This window comes from Lepisma saccharinum, chromosome 4 (assembly GCF_977018435.1).
Source record: "Lepisma saccharinum chromosome 4, izLepSacc3.1, whole genome shotgun sequence".
Taxonomy (NCBI): domain Eukaryota; kingdom Metazoa; phylum Arthropoda; class Insecta; order Zygentoma; family Lepismatidae; genus Lepisma; species Lepisma saccharinum.
Window position 1 is genome coordinate 102,191,462 of NC_139232.1, and position 16,913 is coordinate 102,208,374.

Consider the following 16,913-nt stretch of genomic DNA (forward strand, 5'->3'; position numbering starts at 1 on the left):
GCTCCTGCACCCCGACTTCGAATACTGCTTGTAGTCATTCATCTTTATTGTAGCGATTAGCAAAAAGTGGGAAGAAATGTGATGTTAGAGAAGATACATACTAAATTAACCATGCGTTCTCATCGTTGCGGTTAAACAAAGTGACGTAAAAGCAGCCCCCCGCTGAGAGCCTGCCTTGCCCCCCCCTCCCCTGTGAAAAATGCAGAACACATTCCTACCTAGAATTCGCACTAATCCTTAAAATTATATCATTTGTTACTCTAGCAACATAACAAAGACACTTATTGATTTTGTGATTTATTAGGGTGTATATAGGTCTCCCCGATGGCACAGTGGTAGCGTCGTCGCCTTGTAATCAAGGGGTCACGGGTTCGATACCCGGTGGAGGCACATAGTGGTTCGGATCCCACTTTAAACTGTAGGTCCAGTCCCGATTAGCCTTACTGTGCATAAAGTGGACTTAAAACACCAACTCAAACCAGAGCCATAGCTATGGGGCGGCGGGAGTCGGCCCTGGGAGCCAAACCATCTATATGAAAAAAGAAATTTAAGTTCTCCATGGCGTCCTGTAAAATTATTTGCGCCCTATTAAAACAATTTCTTTATATGAAACTTAATATGAAATATTAATGATGACATTGTAATCCAAGAACTCATTGATCAATCAAGGGATTCTTATTTGTTTGTCAGGTGACAAAACATGTATTTCAACTATAATGTAATACAATTCACACAATATTTTGCAAAATGGTTAACGTAACCATTAGGTAAACATTGTCTGTAGTGATGCAAGAGACTCCCCTTTGAAGGAAATAGATTCCGTGGTGGACTAAGGGACCCATGTTTTCATGTTTTAGCAAGTACAAAAAAATGTATTACACATTTTTACACAATTCATCAAGTGTAGATAATACGCAACCATTATTATTTAATTAATTCGATTTTCCTTGCATAACACAACACAATGGTGTTGGATTCTCGTTAGATTCCTTTGTACGTAAAATTCTTGCGTACTGGAAACTAGAGGGAATCATTACGAAGCATGATTTATAAAGGGCCCCCTTAATCAGTTCTGCAGAGAGGTCCAAAGCTGTTGGTACATATTAATCGTCTTTTAACATTATCGACCTGTAAATATCAAGTAGATACAGTCCCTATTAGCCTATTTATGTTAAACTTTATATTCTTTAGCAATCTGCAAAGGTCATCATCTAAATATTGCTATTTGATGTTGCTCGAAGTAGTTTTTTTTTCAGTTTCAAGACATCATCCCTTTTCTGTGTACCCTGCTATATCTGCCAATGTGACACAATATATTTAAAATTTGCCCCCTCTAGGATTGACTTTGCCCCCCCCCCCTGCAAAGAATTCCTGGCTACGGGCCTGCATAAAAGCAGGCTAACTACAAACATTTGCAATATATATATTAACTGAAGAAAACTGTCATTTACTTAAGGAAATTTAAAAACTCCCCGTACCTTTTTATACCGTATCACCTCATATTGCAGAAATTGGCGTGTAAACCAGTGTTCTAAACGTATTATCTTAAAATTTGCGAAGAAAATATTATGACGAGAATAATTGTAATTCCAGAAAAGGCATTCCTATAACATTAAGTTTTTGCCAGTCAGAAGCAACCAACCTATGTATTCGCAATGAACAAGGCTGTTCATGTGTTCAGCTATTGACTGTTACAAGTTTTGCTTTGTCACCCTAATGGGAAAACCCTCTACCGAGTGGCTGAATTATAGTAAATACTGCATATACTGCTAGGGCATAATTCATCTCCAAGAAATGGAGCACAGATTTTTGCACTGGAAGTTACAAGATACTTGTTTTACACAGTAACAAGTGACTTTGCTCTCGCTTCCGCCGCTCATGCTAAGTGGACGGGACGAGCAGAAGCCCTGCCTGCACGCATTTCTAAGTGATGACGTCAGAAGACCTCCTGTCTGTGGAGAGGACGTTTTCAAATCCGTGACGTAGCAGGTGAATTTCAGCGGTGTTTGAAGGCGTGTTTCTCGAGAACCAAACCAATTTCGCCGAGATATTTTGCTCATGTCATGTTTGTGTCATTATCTATAAAATGAATGGATTTAAAATGTTTTTCATGTCAAAGTGGAAATGTCCATTGTTCCCATGGGCGTCGCCAGAAATTTGAATAATATAAATAACAACAATTATACAATAATAATTAAAATTTCGTAATAAAACAATTTTATTCCATAATAATAATAATTATTATTACTCCCTCTGTCCCATAATTATAGTCCGGTATGCCAAAATGGTAGTACAGGAATGACAGACGAAGAGGCAGATGGAAAGCACAATTTGTACTGATCCTTGAGTAATAAAGTTGTATGACTCATTCCCGTGTTTCATGTTCTTCTTCTGTATACACAAATGTCACAGTCTGAATATCGGACAATTATTATGACACAACAAACAAAAATGTACCGGACAATAATTATGGGACAGAGGGAGTATTATTATATCCTTGAGGGGACTTACTCAATACAGCAGATAAGTGAATATCCAGTACAAGTTGTTTTTTTTGTTTGTTTTTTTTACACGTTTCATACAGTGTGCACTGAAATGCACAATTATTATACTTAGTTTTTAAAATTTAGATACCTTCAAGAAAAAGCTTGTTAGATGGAAACTTTAGTCATAAAGTTTTTGTTGTTTGACCTTAAAATTAAATTTTTGGAATTTTGAAAAGTGTGGAACCAGTTATTCTTTTTAAGAACTTAGCTTAAGAACTCACGACCGGATCAAGAAAGTGTGGGGCGTTACCCCCACACCCCCTATACGCCTTCATGGCGTGGTGCTATGCACAGGGGAACACTTTACCTTTTTTTTACTTCACTTTACCTTTTAGCTTGGTGCATGGATTGTAAGCTCAATCGCGAACGTAATGGGCTACGAAACTGGAGACCCTAGGTTTGAACTATCAAGGTGGATTTTCGACTTTATCGGACAGGGAATTTTGGGACAATCATAAGGGAATTTTCAGTCTATATTCCTTGTGACGCAGTAACAATACTGGAAGGAGGACAGCAGAAGTGGAAAAAAAAAGGGGTCAAGTTTGAGAATTCCAAATGTATGAAAATTCTAGCTCGATCGTTTCAACATTGTCCCCTTGTATTTTTGTGATGCTTCGAAAAAAAATCAAAATGAGTTACAGATCTTGGATTGACATGTTGGATTAATCCAACATGTCAGAAGTTTCGGGGGGGTGGGTTTGAACTCTAGAAATCTTCCCTCTAAATGGTCATGCTAGTCTGTGTACATGATAGAGGTCTGCACGGGCTCGGGCCAGGCCCTCGGGCCTAGGCCCGGCCCGGCCCGCGGGCCGGACTCGGGCCATAAATAACCAGAACTTCTCGGGCTCGGGTCGGGCCCGGGCCTCGTGGCTATTTTGTTAGCGAATATTGTCATCGAAAAATAATTTTTAATTATTGAAATTATGGTTTACTTCGAGAATGAGAATAGGAGCACGAAGTACAACAGTGCCCATTTTCTTTTTCAAATGCTGAATTGGAAAGTAATTTTAATTATGTTTTCGGGCTTGGGCCGGGCTCAAGTTTACTTATTATCGGACTCGGGTCGGGTTCGGGTTTCATTTCCTCGGGCCGGGCCGGACTCGGGCCTTACAATTTAGGCCCGTGCAGACCTCTAGTACATGACATCTGCAATCTGGTAACCCCCTACGTCGTCTTCGAAGAGCGAGTTTTCGTAGTGTTCGCATTCTACGATGACATCATGATCACTAATCACAATTCGAACGTTGGATCAGTTGCTCGTTACAAGATTTAATATTTGAATGCGCCCAAAAAAACTTTCATTTGGGAGGACAGAAAATCACTTCCGGTGTTGCTTCCTGTTAGAGGTAATGTGTAAAACGTGTTTTCTTGCATTACTTGATATATTAGTAAAATACTAATTTCCTGAAGGATGATACTTGTATGAGGTAAACAAAAATGGCAGCAGTCTGCGCGGTGAAGCAAATATTCGTGTGGTTTCTCGAATAGTCGCGTCATAATGGCATCTTTCCTGTTCTGAAAGGTAAGTTTGTTTATTGGGGGAAAGTGACAGTATTCAGCACTCCTTGTGATTCAGGTAGTTCGTATTGTTATTTACCTCGCAAATATGGTATATGAGTGAGTTTTTATATGAACAGTTTGTATTGCATGTGCTTTTTAATATAGAGTTGCTTTCATGTAGAAATCGATTACTGTTGGTATGTCGATTTCTATTGAAATGCTATGAAATTGGCTGACGATAAAGAAAAGCATAGCATATTGGCAAAAGAGATTGATTATTATTCTACAATATGCATTAGTATATAATCTGTGATATTAGCGTGTTCATCCGGCTCTGCAAATGTCTATTTCCTGGAGCTGCTTTTGCTGTGTGTGCATATGCATACTCAACAATATGTAAATAAAAATATATATTAACTTTATAAAGTTTCCCCGTTTTCAAAAAGTTGTTTCCAGCAAATTATTTTACTTAGACGTTATTAAATCTGTTTAAATACTTCCACTTGTTGTCGCCATACGTACTTTTAAATTTTCGGTACCAGTTAGATAAGCCGGAGACACATTTAACTCGTTTATTTTCAAATAAAATTCATTTCTACTTACTTCATATGCATAGCGGAACATTTTTCAACTTTGGATCACTTTTTTTTTCCATGAAAGAAAGCGTTATTTTTAACATTATAATTATTTATTGGTCGTTGCTAATTCGGCGGGCAAATCTTGACTCACGTTGTCTATTGTCAGCTGATATGCAGTATCGTCAGCTGATGTGCAGTGTTTCCAAACTTATGAACCGATAAATGCCGCAGAAACAATTCACAAAATGTTTTTAAGCGAAAATTAATCCACAAACCTTTCACGGAAGGTTAGGTTAAGTTAGGTTAGGCAAACATAGAAAATTGAATTAGAGAAAAAAAACGCTCACACGTCATCTTGTAAAACTACCGCGAGGTTGTTACACTAACACTTATTAACCGAAAAATGATTGTTATTAATCCACAAACCATTCACTGAAGGTTAGGTTAGGCAAACAGAAAATTAAATTGGAAAAAAAAAAAACTGCCCACACGTCATCTTATAAAACTACTGCGTGGTTGCTGCACTGACAGGAGGTTACGTAATCGAACGCACGGAATATTTGATTCACGTAGTCGACGGTGATGGTGGCACGAGCTATCGTGCAACGGAGATGCATGAATGACGAAAAATACCTTACTTACAGGCCAAATAAGTTGCACGATTCCAAAAACAATTTCCACGGCTTCAGAAAATCCACAAGAACTCAATTCCGTAAGTACTTTCTCGTCTTTTCTCCTGTAAATTTCAAGAAATGTGTCTCCGGCTTATCTAATCGTTATGAAATTTTCTGGGATGCTTTCCTGTGTTAAGTGCATCGAACTATGTCCAAAACAGCAATTCTCTGGCTACAGAAATCGATTGGAATAGTGTGGCATCTTTCTTGGCCATGTTTATACTCCATATGTTAGTTTTTGTACGTCAAATACCCAAAAATGCATTTTTGTTTTTTGCCACATTCAACAGTAAGTGCAAGGGAGAATTTCACTGAACTGTTGTGTATGGAGAGGAGCTAATATGTGTGGTTTCATATTTACACTATGATGTATTTTTATTTTTAATGTGAAACTTAATTTATGCTCTTATTGGTTGATGGACTCTGCGTACGTACACTATTCTTCTTACCATTATATAAGTTATTTAGAAATGTGAAGCTCTTTAATCCATGATACCTCAGGCTGTTTTATAGTTGCTGTCATGCAGAAGAATAATCACTTCAGGAAGCACTCATAAACAGTGAATTGGAACGCAAGTTGCTTTTGTTTTATTGCAATTTCATCATGCTATGAATGCAATTTTAACATGGTTCAAATTCGATTTATTTCTGTTAACACATACTGCTGAGTTTTAACAATTACTTAAGATTTTGTTCAATATATGCTTTCGTAGTTAGGTTAGGCAGGCCAGGTTTGGTTCTCTTAGCATTAAAATAAAGTCCCTAATGGCATTCTACTAAGGTTCCAATTTACTTCTACATTTATTCCCACTAGTCTACAATACAGTTGCTTGTCCACAAAAAATGCATTGTCCATGGGAAGTGCTATGGCTTGGGTAAGGTAATTTTTTTTTCAATATAAATGCCTTTTTTTTTTCTTCCGAAATCCAAACAGTGCCCATTACTTTAAGGAAGGTTCAAATTTCGTGTGACAATGATTGCCAAAAATCTATGATAATTAGTCTTCCTGCTAGGAGAATTTTAAAAAAAATCATAAAACAATCAGAACCATTACCCTGTTTCAATATACTACTAACACATTTGTTTTAATTGGCCTGTCATATTGTTTTCCAAAACATAATGCATTAATTGCAGTTTACTGAATTTTTATGAGTTTCAACAGAATTTGTTAAACATCTTGTGTAATATGAGCATCCCATATGGAATGTTAAAAAATGTGGCTGTATCACTCGTAATTGATATAACTTACTCTAGGAGTATGGCAGAAAGTGAAAGTAGGCTAGTAAGTAATAATATTGCATATTTAGTGTCTTTTTACTTTCTCTTTTCAGGATACCAGAAACTTGAAGAAATGGAGACCCAGGATCAGGCTGTTTATATTTTGAAAGTTGATGACACTGGTAGGAGAATGTATTCCTTGGAGCCTGACACTAGAAAAAGGTAACTTTTGCATCTGGTAGATTGCTTTCTGAGAAATAATGATCTTTCTTTTCTTTGTATATTGTAAACAGTAGGATGCCCAAGAATTATTTGAGGTGATTGTAATTTCCATATTTCAGATTGCTTTTCTGGCACATTTGGCTAATTACGAGTAATAATGATTACGTTTTTGTCCAGTCATAAGTTTCTTTCAAATTTAGGCAGGACATGCTGTGAAATCCACCAATATCTTACTTATACATAGTTCATTTTTCTGGATTATTTAAGGGAGGTGCATCCCCCAGATAATTATCCCCATGGCATGAAGTTCCAGAATTGGCAAAATGTGTTGTTTTTTTAAAGGTATTTTTTGGTTTAAACATTGTTTCACTCAAGAAAAAACTGTTTTAAACAAATAAAACTTTAAAATCGTAATGCTAAAAAGATTCATTTATTAAGAATGATGGTGGTTAAGGAATCTGTTAATCATCCAAGAAAAGACTGTTGTTTCAAGGTATAAAGTAAACACTTGACTACTTTTTAAAATACCTATTTGTTAATTTACGTTGCTTGTAAATCTTGCATGTAGGCTGTTCAAGACGGTTCGACTCTTCCGTAATTGCCAGGTCCCACTCTCTTATCTCCATTGTAGCTACATACTTTGTTTTTTGAAAGATCATATTTTAATGGGAATGTAACAATATACATTCATATTAACAACAATGTACATTAAATGCAGAACAAAACTGTCTTCCATTGAATTATAAAAGTGTTCTAAACATGCCAACCCTGTGAAGTACTATGTTTTTAATTTTCCGTTTTCTAACTGAGTAGTGGTATAGTCCATATCAATTCAGGCAGGTAAAGAAAAAATCTTACCTTCGTAGTCTCAGATGTTATTGAATTAAACCTATGTTACAATTCAGGACAAAGTAAGAAACCCGTATTTTTTTGTTTTGTCCAAAATAATTCCTGGCCCGAGATACAGGCTGCCAAAGATGGCACCTCGGGCGTCATTTCTCACGTGAGATTTTCGGCAAGATATTAAAATGCTCTATCTCTGGAACGGTTAAAGATATTTTGTTGCTGTTTTTTTTTTATTATTATTTGAAAGAGAATAATTTGGAAATATGTGTCCAAGTTCTCTTGCTGTAGCCTTCTTAAATTTTTTTTCGAAAAATCAAAAATGACAATCCCAAAAATTTTAATATTTTTGCTGTTGATCAGTACCATACAGTACTAAATTCCCTGAAAAGGAGAACTCCCACTTTTGAGTTTAACAGGTTTTATAAACAATTGAAAATTTTGCCATACATTAAACCAGTTTGTCTGTTGGACACAGTGTACAATTGATATGTAAAGAAGTCTACTTGAATATGTATTAACAAATGTTTAATAAAAAATAGAGTATTTAATAAGACATCACATAAAAATATTATCAACGCTAACACATAACCTTCCGGTCTAACTATTCTGCAAAAATTACAACATGCAATTATGATGAATATAAGAATTATGGACATAATAATTATGACTAGGTTAAATATCTCGCTTGTTTCCACTGTGATGAAACATAATAATCTCGCATTAGAAGGGCAAGATCCATTTAAAACAATGCAGTGTCCGACAGACACTGCTTGCCCGGGCACGTTACAAAAATAGCATGCCTGGTTAAGGGTTAAGAAATCCACTCTTGGACCAATGTGCTCAATGTGATAGAATAAAAACGATAAATTAAACAAAGTTTGAACTGGTGAAATGTTTTAATTATTCTGGATTTTCTTTACATAGAACCTTCCAAATCATTAAGGTCTTCTGGAACAATGTGGAAGCTTCCAGATAATTCCAGAATGTAACAGAACCTTCTAGAACATTCTGGAACCATCCAGATAATTCTGTGTTTGGCCTAGCATATAAAAAAGAGGACACATGAATTCACAGTTCAGTTGTCAACAGGCAAACAAAGAGACCAGTTTACCAAATTTGTGGTCCAACAGTACCTGTAAGCTTTTGTGAGGATTCTGCTGATTGATTGAGGTGTAGGTGTTTTGTGGAAAGGACTGTTTGAAATGTCTTCTTACTGGGGCCACAGGAGAGTGAAGTGTGCTGACTATTTGCATATCCCTAAAGGAGTGATACATAAGACTAGCAAAAAAACAGACTTTCTTCAGGTTGGGAATAAGAGTGCTCATTTCAAGACTCTGTTTCAAAGTCAAGATGTTTCCAGTGATGACTTTCTGTGTTCTAGATGCTTGGACAGAATATCAACAATGACACTAACTGAACAAGAAGAAGAACGGCAGGAGAATATTCAGATTCACAACCTACAAAGAGGGATATTTGTGGCCTGTGTGTATGACTGTGACTGGTTGATTGTAGAGGTTATAGATATCAGTTCTGAGTTAAATGAATTCGTCGTGAACACCAACACCAGTGCTCACTTCCAATTCGCAAAGTTTTAAAGATTGTGGGTGCTTCAGTTCCTATTGGTTCAACAGGATGACATCACTCAATATCAAAGGAAGATACTGATGCAGTTGAACAAATTTTGAGTTCATTGAATTGCTAATTTCAGTTCTAAGCAGAGTGCACAGAAGTGGTATGCTTTGGAACCTGTAATATGTTTTCGAACTTGCACATATATTTTGGAAGCTTTAATATGTTTTGAAAGCTGTGTCTGTTACTTATCTTTATGAAGAATTAAAATGCCATGTGAAATAAGACTAGATTTTGATTTCATGAGACCAATATGTGAGAATGTGGTATGCAAACTGGTTTAATGTATGGCAAAATTTTCAATTGTTTATAAAACCTCTTAAACTCGAAAGTGGAAGTTCTCCTTTTCAGAGAATTTAGTATTGTATGGTACTGATCAACAGCAAAAATATCAAAATTTTTGGGATTGGCAAAATTTGTGGCTCAGTCGGTAATGCGTCTGACTACCATGCTAAAGGTCCCGGGTTCGATCCCCGGCCGGTTCAAATCCGGGAACTTTTCTAACGATGGAAGCGGCCCTGGCGCCCACCCAGCATCGAATAACGTGGGTACCTGGGGGAAACCCTGGGGGGTAAAGGTGGTCAGGGGCGTGATGCTGATCACATCACCCCCACTCACGACCATATCAAGAAAGTGTGGGGCGTTACCCCACACCCCCTATACGCCTTCATGGTGTGGTGCTAAGCACAGGGGAACACTTTACCTTTACGTCCGACAGATACTGCTTGCCCGTTTACGTAAGTGAAGTGGAAAATATTTTTTTGCACCTAACCTTGTTTATCAAACAAAGTCAAATATTATGAAATGAGAAAGAAGAGGGAAACAAACAAAGTCAAAAAATATCATGTTCGCAGGAAGTATCATTTGGAGTATGTGACAAGAAATATAAGCAACAGTGTCCGATAGACACTGGTTGCCCGATTAAGGGTTAAAAGAACATTATGTAAAATTCCAGAACCAAAGTGGCATGTTCTCCTTTTCAGGATATGTAGTACCCTTAGATATACAACTCCTGTAAAATTCTCAGAATTTTTGAGATTGGTGTTTTTGAGACAAAAAAGTTAAAAGAAACTGCAATAAAGAAATTAGCCAGGGAAGTTAAAACATGAACATTGTTTTCAGGGAATGTACTAGGACCGTTCAAGGTTGACAGGGACTTTTATTTCTGCAGAGGAAATAGGTAGCAGAAGAAACACCAAACTATGTCAGTTTTTCAAAGTATTCTCCGTGCACGCCGAGGCACTGTTGCCATCGTACTGGCAGCTCCCGAATGCCTTTGGCGTAGAAAGAACTTGGTTGTTGTCGTAGCCACTGGACGACATCGCTCCGCAGTGCTTCGTCTGTCGTGAATTTCTTCCCTCCCAGATGGTCTTTAAGGGGTGCAAACAAATGATAATAACTGGGGGCTAAATCCAGACTGTAGGGGGGATGGGGCAGAACTTCCCAGCGCATGTCGGCCAGAGTTGTTATTGTCACATTGGCCGTGTGAGGGCGGGCATTGTCATGGAGAAGAATAACATTTCCAGACAACATCCCAGGTTTTTTTTGTGAATGGACTTTTGTACATCACCACTCAACAATGTGGAGTAATACTGGGCATTAATCGTGCTCCCTTTGTCCAGAAAATCCACATGGATAACACCCTTCATGTCCCAGAAGACACTTGCCATGATCTTTCCAGCGGACGGCTGCGTTTTGCTTTTCTTGGGGGGTGGGGAACCTTTATGCCGCCACTCCATGCTTCGTCTTTTGGTCTCTGGGGTTGAATTGTGCAACCATGTTTCATCACACGTGATGATGGATTGCAACAATTCATCACCTTCTGCTCGAAACCGATTCAGAAGCTGTTCACAGACCGTCCTGCGTGTCCACTTCTGATCGAATGTCAGCTGGTGGGTAACCCACCTTGCACAGATTTTGCGGAAGCGTAAGTGGTCGTGAATGATTGTCTCAACACTCCCGACACTGATATTCACTGCGGCAGCAATATCCCACACTGTTACTCGCCGGTTCTGAAGAATCATTTGCTCAACACGTGCGATATTCACTGGTGTGACTGCAATCGGGCGAATGTGTCCATGCGCTTCACTTGTTACCAGCTTCCGTCCTTCGCAAAACTACTCACATCATTCGTACACTCTTGTCTGCGACATCGTTTGTTCACTTGCAATCGTCTGAAAATCTCAGCTGGTTTCACTTTCTCCTTCATGAGAAATTTGATTACACACCGCTGCTCCACAGCCACAGACACACTGCTTAACGCCATGTTCGCTGCAACTGCTGCGCATGCGCGAAATACGTCATGCCGGGCGCTAGTTACTCGCGAAGGAATACATTACGTCACCCGCACGTTTCATCATGATCCGGCTATTCATCGATTTTTTACGTACGAAAATCCCGGTCAACCTTGAACGACCCTTGTAGTACTGTATGGTAGGAACAGGGAAAATATCAAAATATTTGGGATTGGCATTTTTGGAAAAAAAAAATATTTTTGATTTTTCTAAAAAAAGATAACTTGGGCACATATTTGCAAACAGAGGGTATCATTTTAATCAGAAAATTATTCTCTTTCAAATAAAAAAAAATCAGCAACAAAATATCTTGAACTGTTCCAGATATAGAGCATTTTAATATTTTGTGAGAAATGACGCCCGAGTTGCCATCTTTGGCAGCCTGTATCTCGGGCCAGGAATTTTTTTGGACAAAACAAAAAAATACGAGTTTCTTACTTTGTCCTGAATTTTAACATATGTATGTTTAATTCAGTTACATCTGAGACTATGAAGGTAACCCCCCTGCCTGAATTGATATGGACTATGCCAGTGTATTTTAGTTATAATTATAAATGAAAATATTTTGCATCTCTATGATAATTTACAGTGTTCAAGTTATATATATATATTTTTTTGCAGAATGTCACATTGTATTTTCTTATAATCCTCTGAAATTTATTCACCTGAAGATGAGAGAAGATGTGCTCTCTAAAAATGATGTATTAGAATATATATAGATGGTGGATGATATGAATATGAATTAACATTTGCAGAGTTCATGAAGACTTGACTGAAAATATTGTGGAGAAAAAGGTAAAATTGGAGCAAGAAGAGGTGATATCTGAGGAAATGCCAGATGATTTGGACAGCGGAACTTCAATTATTCTTGAGCAAACAGAGGAGATTGTGACTGGAGGAGAGGAATCTTCTATTTTGGATGAACAGCTCATTGATTGGTAAGCGTCATATTTTGTTATCTCACTGTCTACTACAGGATTTAATTAAGAACTCCAAGGGGACACTAAAGGGACTTTGGTGATCAGAATTAGAGCTACAACTTATGTCACTTAATGAAGAACCATAAAATAGACTAAAAAATATAATTACTTTAAGCTTCTTTACATTTTGTACACTGATATAAAAATTTAACCAACACAATTTTCCTTTGAATTTTCAACCAAAAGTGTAAAAATTATGGGTCCAGGTTTCGATTGCTGGAGGGGTCACATTACGCAGTGGTTTGAATTCCACTTTAAACTGAATAAATATCCTGTAAAACATTATTAACAGGGTTCAGATTTTATGAATTTAGCATGTTTCTTCGTTTTGCGAACAGGATGAAGTTGGTTATGTAGGTCACATAAGCACATATTTTTACCATATTTTGGTCAAAACATGGCAAGAAACAATATTTGGGGTTATATTTAGAATATTTTTAATGTTTCACCAACTGTTGTGGAATTTACCTGCTGTGAAACAGCATGAGGATTTTTTTTTTACCCAGGTTTCACTGTTCTGTCAAGAGAATGGTTTCTTCATTTTTTTTTTTTTTTTTGTTTGTTTGCTGATTTTTATTCTTAAGGGTAATTCCAAACTTTGAAAGCCAAAGATATACAGTGCTCCACTATGAATGATGTGATCTTCCGGCAACTGAACGATATAGAAAACAATTTATTTTTTCCGAGCCTGTGAACCGGACAAGAGCAAAGTTGGAGCCATGGTCACATACAGGGTGGATAAAGATTATGCTTTTTATTAAATTAAACTGTACATGCAATTTTTAAAAGTAGTCTTATTTTTTATTTTTTTTTTGTGACTGACTGCATTTAAGTCTGTCATGTTATGTATTTAGCAACTTTCAACTGATATGTATTTATGTAAGTTTTACCTACTACTCTCATATTATCAGTACAAAAGTTATCTATCACATTAAAGCTGTTACGTCTGAAATATTTTAATTGGTACTGTAATTACGAAATAAGATCAACTGATTGTTGCGCTGGCTTGTTGACCAAGTGCATGAAGTGGTCTACTTTTAATATTTCCACCGAAGTTCCCGTGTTCAAGATGTGCTTGGGCATGTTTTTTTGTTGTTTTTTTTTGTTAGTTTCCATTCATAAATTTCATCTCATCATCACTCACCTCATGGTAGCGATTAGGCAGAAGTGGTAGAAAATGCACACTTAATCAGTGCATGCCTGACAAAACTACCACACAGGTGGCAAAATCGATCATGAACAAAAACTGCATGTAAAAATGAACTGTGAACTTATTTGAGTGGATCGTACTGCTTACTTTTACTGTGCAATTTATAAAATCGTGATCTTCTATCATTTTTTCGTATCAATAGTTTTCTTGTTTGCATATTCATCTCATCTCACCAAAATATGACAGTGTGTGAGTGAAGTTGTGTATTTGTAGGTAGTTTACGAGTGAAGTTATGTGTTTGTAGGTTTTTGTGACTTACTTTCATAACAGTATATTTTTTATCAATATAGTATGTATAAAAAAGTGCACTCAGCAGAACCTTTAGTTCCAGAACCTAACTTGACTGAAGTTAAAGATGCTAGTAAAAGGCTAAATAATAACAAAGCACCTGGCATTGATTTAATACCAGCTGAGTTAATTAAATATGGTGGAAATTCGTTAATATGTCAAATTCATAAATTAATTTGTTTAATATGGAATAAAGAAGAAATCCCTAAACAGTGGAAAGAATCCAAAATTGTTCCTGTGTTTAAGAAAGGTGATAAAATGAACTGCAATAATTACCGTGGAATTTCTCTACTCTTAACCACATATAAAATATTAACTAACATTCTTTTAACAAGACTAACCCCATATGCTAATGAAATTATAGGTGATTATCAATGTGGATTTAAATGTAACAGATCAACTACAGATCAAATTTTTCACATTAGACAGACACTTGAAAAAAATTGGGAATATAATCAAAATGTCCATCAGCTATTCATTAATTTCAAAAAAGCATATGATTCTGTCAAAAGAGATAAATTATATAATATATTAGTAGAGTTTGGAATACCTAAGAAGCTTGTTAGTATGATAAAAGTGTGCACCAGTGAAACAGAAAGTAAAATTTGTGTAGATATTAATGTGTCTGACAAATTTACAATTCATGATGGGTTAAAACAAGGAGATGCATTATCTCCATTGCTCTTTAATTTTGCCTTAGAATATGCTGTTAGGAAGGTAAAAGAAACTAAAGAAGGACTAAAATTAAATGGTGTGACTCAGTTGTTAGCATATGCAGATGATGTAGACTTATTAGGGGATGATATAAATACAATTAAGAATAATGCTAAAATAATTTTCAAAACTGCTAAAGAGATATGTTTGAAAGTTAACAAAGAGAAAACTAAATATATGCTTACAGGCCGAAACCAAGTGTTAGTTAATAATCAAAATCTAATTATTGATAACAACTCGTTTGAACCAGTTTCCAAATTCAAATACTTAGGAGTAATATTAACAAATGAAAATTATGTTAAAGAGGAAATAAAAAGTAGGCTTAAGTCAGGAAATGCATGTCACTTCTCTCTTCATAAACTTTTGTCTTCTCGTTTAATATCAAAGAAACTAAAAGTTAAAATATACAAAACAGTAATTTTGCCTGTAGTATTATATGGGTGTGAAACTTGGTCCCTTACATTGAAAGAGGAACATAAATTGAGTGTATTTGAAAATAAGATCCTTAGGAAAATCTTTGGACCTAAAAGGGATGAGGAGACAGGTGAGTGGAGAAGATTACATAATTTGTATTCATGTCCAGGTATTATTAGAATAATGAAATCAAGAAGACTTAGATGTGCAGGCCATGTGGCACGAATGGGAGAGGAAAGAGGAGTTCACAGGATTCTTGTTGGGAAACCTGATGGTAAGAGACCTGTAGGAAGGCCAAGACGAAGATGGAGGGACAACGTTGAGATAGACGTAAAGGAAATCTGTAGGGATGGAAAAGAGTATATAGATCTTGCTCAAGATAGGGACAGATGGAAGGCCTGTGTTGCTGCAGCCATGAACCTTCGGGTTTAAGAAGGCTAGAGAGTTAGTTAGTCAGTACGTATATAGAATCTTAAAATATGTGTGTGTAAAAATGCATGTCAATAGTAACTTTGTAAAGCAAAGTGACTAGTTATGAGAATATGTAAAGTCAAAGTTTCAAAATGTTGCATCCAGAACTATGAGAATACCTTTAAGTATTATTTTCCGACTTGATTACTTAGAGGAATATCTCCCCCACCTCTCCTCTAAGTATTATTTTCCAACTTGATTACTTAGAGGAAAATCTCCCCCCCCCACCTCTCCTCTCTGCCCACCTGTACATGCTTAATAATACCTTCTATTTTTTGTATGTGCTAAATGAAAATTCAAAAAATGATAATTTTGTAACATGTTTAATAGAAAGCATACTTTTTATTTTTTTATGTTATATTTTGAGTTCTGAGGTCATATTTTTGTGATTTTAGGGCATAAATGTATATGTGTTTGTAAAGGTATTGTGTTTCTCCTTTTATCAGATATAACTTATTACATATTATAGTCCCATGTTTTGTAAATTGCAGTGATGATGGTGGTGTTATTATGCAACACATGGACATTCGAGAACCATTGTCTACTTTAAGAACACTTCTGGAGCAGAAGCTTGGATTTGATCTCTCAGACTACGAATTCTGGCTTCAAGATGCCCAGATGGTAGGTGTACATTCGTTGATAGCTACTGTATTGTTGGTCCTTAGAAAAGTAAATTGTGTCATAGTAGTGTTGGTAGAAAGTAATCAGTACATTATCGGTATAAGTTGATGAAGATGTATTGAAGTATCAATTGTAGTCAATAATTTTACTGATTCTGTAAATAATAATAGATATAGGTAGGGACATGGATATTTTGTTTTTGACAGAAACTTGAAATAACACACTGTAATGTTAATTTTTCATGTTTTTGGGAGGTGTGAAGTCTATTTTCCTACCATTTTGTCACAAAATGTACAGTAATCTCTTAAACATGAAATTTAGAGTATTATCAATGCAAGTATGAATTATCCTGAGAGTTATGTAAATTCGTGGAAAATGTATTAATTCTGCTGTAAATATTTGAAAAACAAAAATGAACTCCTTTGCACAGAAATGAACTTAATGCTATTAGAAGGGAAATGTTTATATTTGAGTAATAAGTATAATTTTTAAGTCAAATTTACAGTTATATTCACAATTTTAACACTGAAATAATATTTCTTATGCTGCTTTTGATCCCTAATTATGCGCAGGTATTGTACTGGGATATTGACCTTTTATTCTACATAAATATATAGCTTGAAGAATGGGACAAATTAATCGGTACTGTCTGTTGCTATCTGCTGACTTAGTCATGTTGGTAAAATTGATGATAATTTTATCAATATC

General features: G+C 36.1%; 1 protein-coding gene across 2 annotated transcripts in view; it reads left to right on the top strand.

Moving 5' to 3' along the window:
* Positions 1 to 3,812: 3,812 nt before the first annotated feature.
* LOC145986683 (DNA-binding protein Ets97D-like) overlaps positions 3,813 to 16,913 on the top strand; it is a 37,592-nt gene continuing 24,491 nt past the window's right edge. Inside the window, exons 1-4 of one of the 2 annotated variants that reach the window (XM_083120991.1) lie at positions 3,813 to 3,892; positions 6,630 to 6,738; positions 12,263 to 12,445; positions 16,076 to 16,205. In XM_083120991.1, coding sequence (XP_082977117.1) covers positions 6,650 to 6,738; positions 12,263 to 12,445; positions 16,076 to 16,205 — 402 coding nt within the window. In that variant the 5' untranslated portion in view covers positions 3,813 to 3,892; positions 6,630 to 6,649. Of the gene's footprint in view, positions 4,069 to 6,629; positions 6,739 to 12,262; positions 12,446 to 16,075; positions 16,206 to 16,913 lie in introns of both variants that reach the window. The other variant, XM_083120990.1, reaches the window with a different exon arrangement.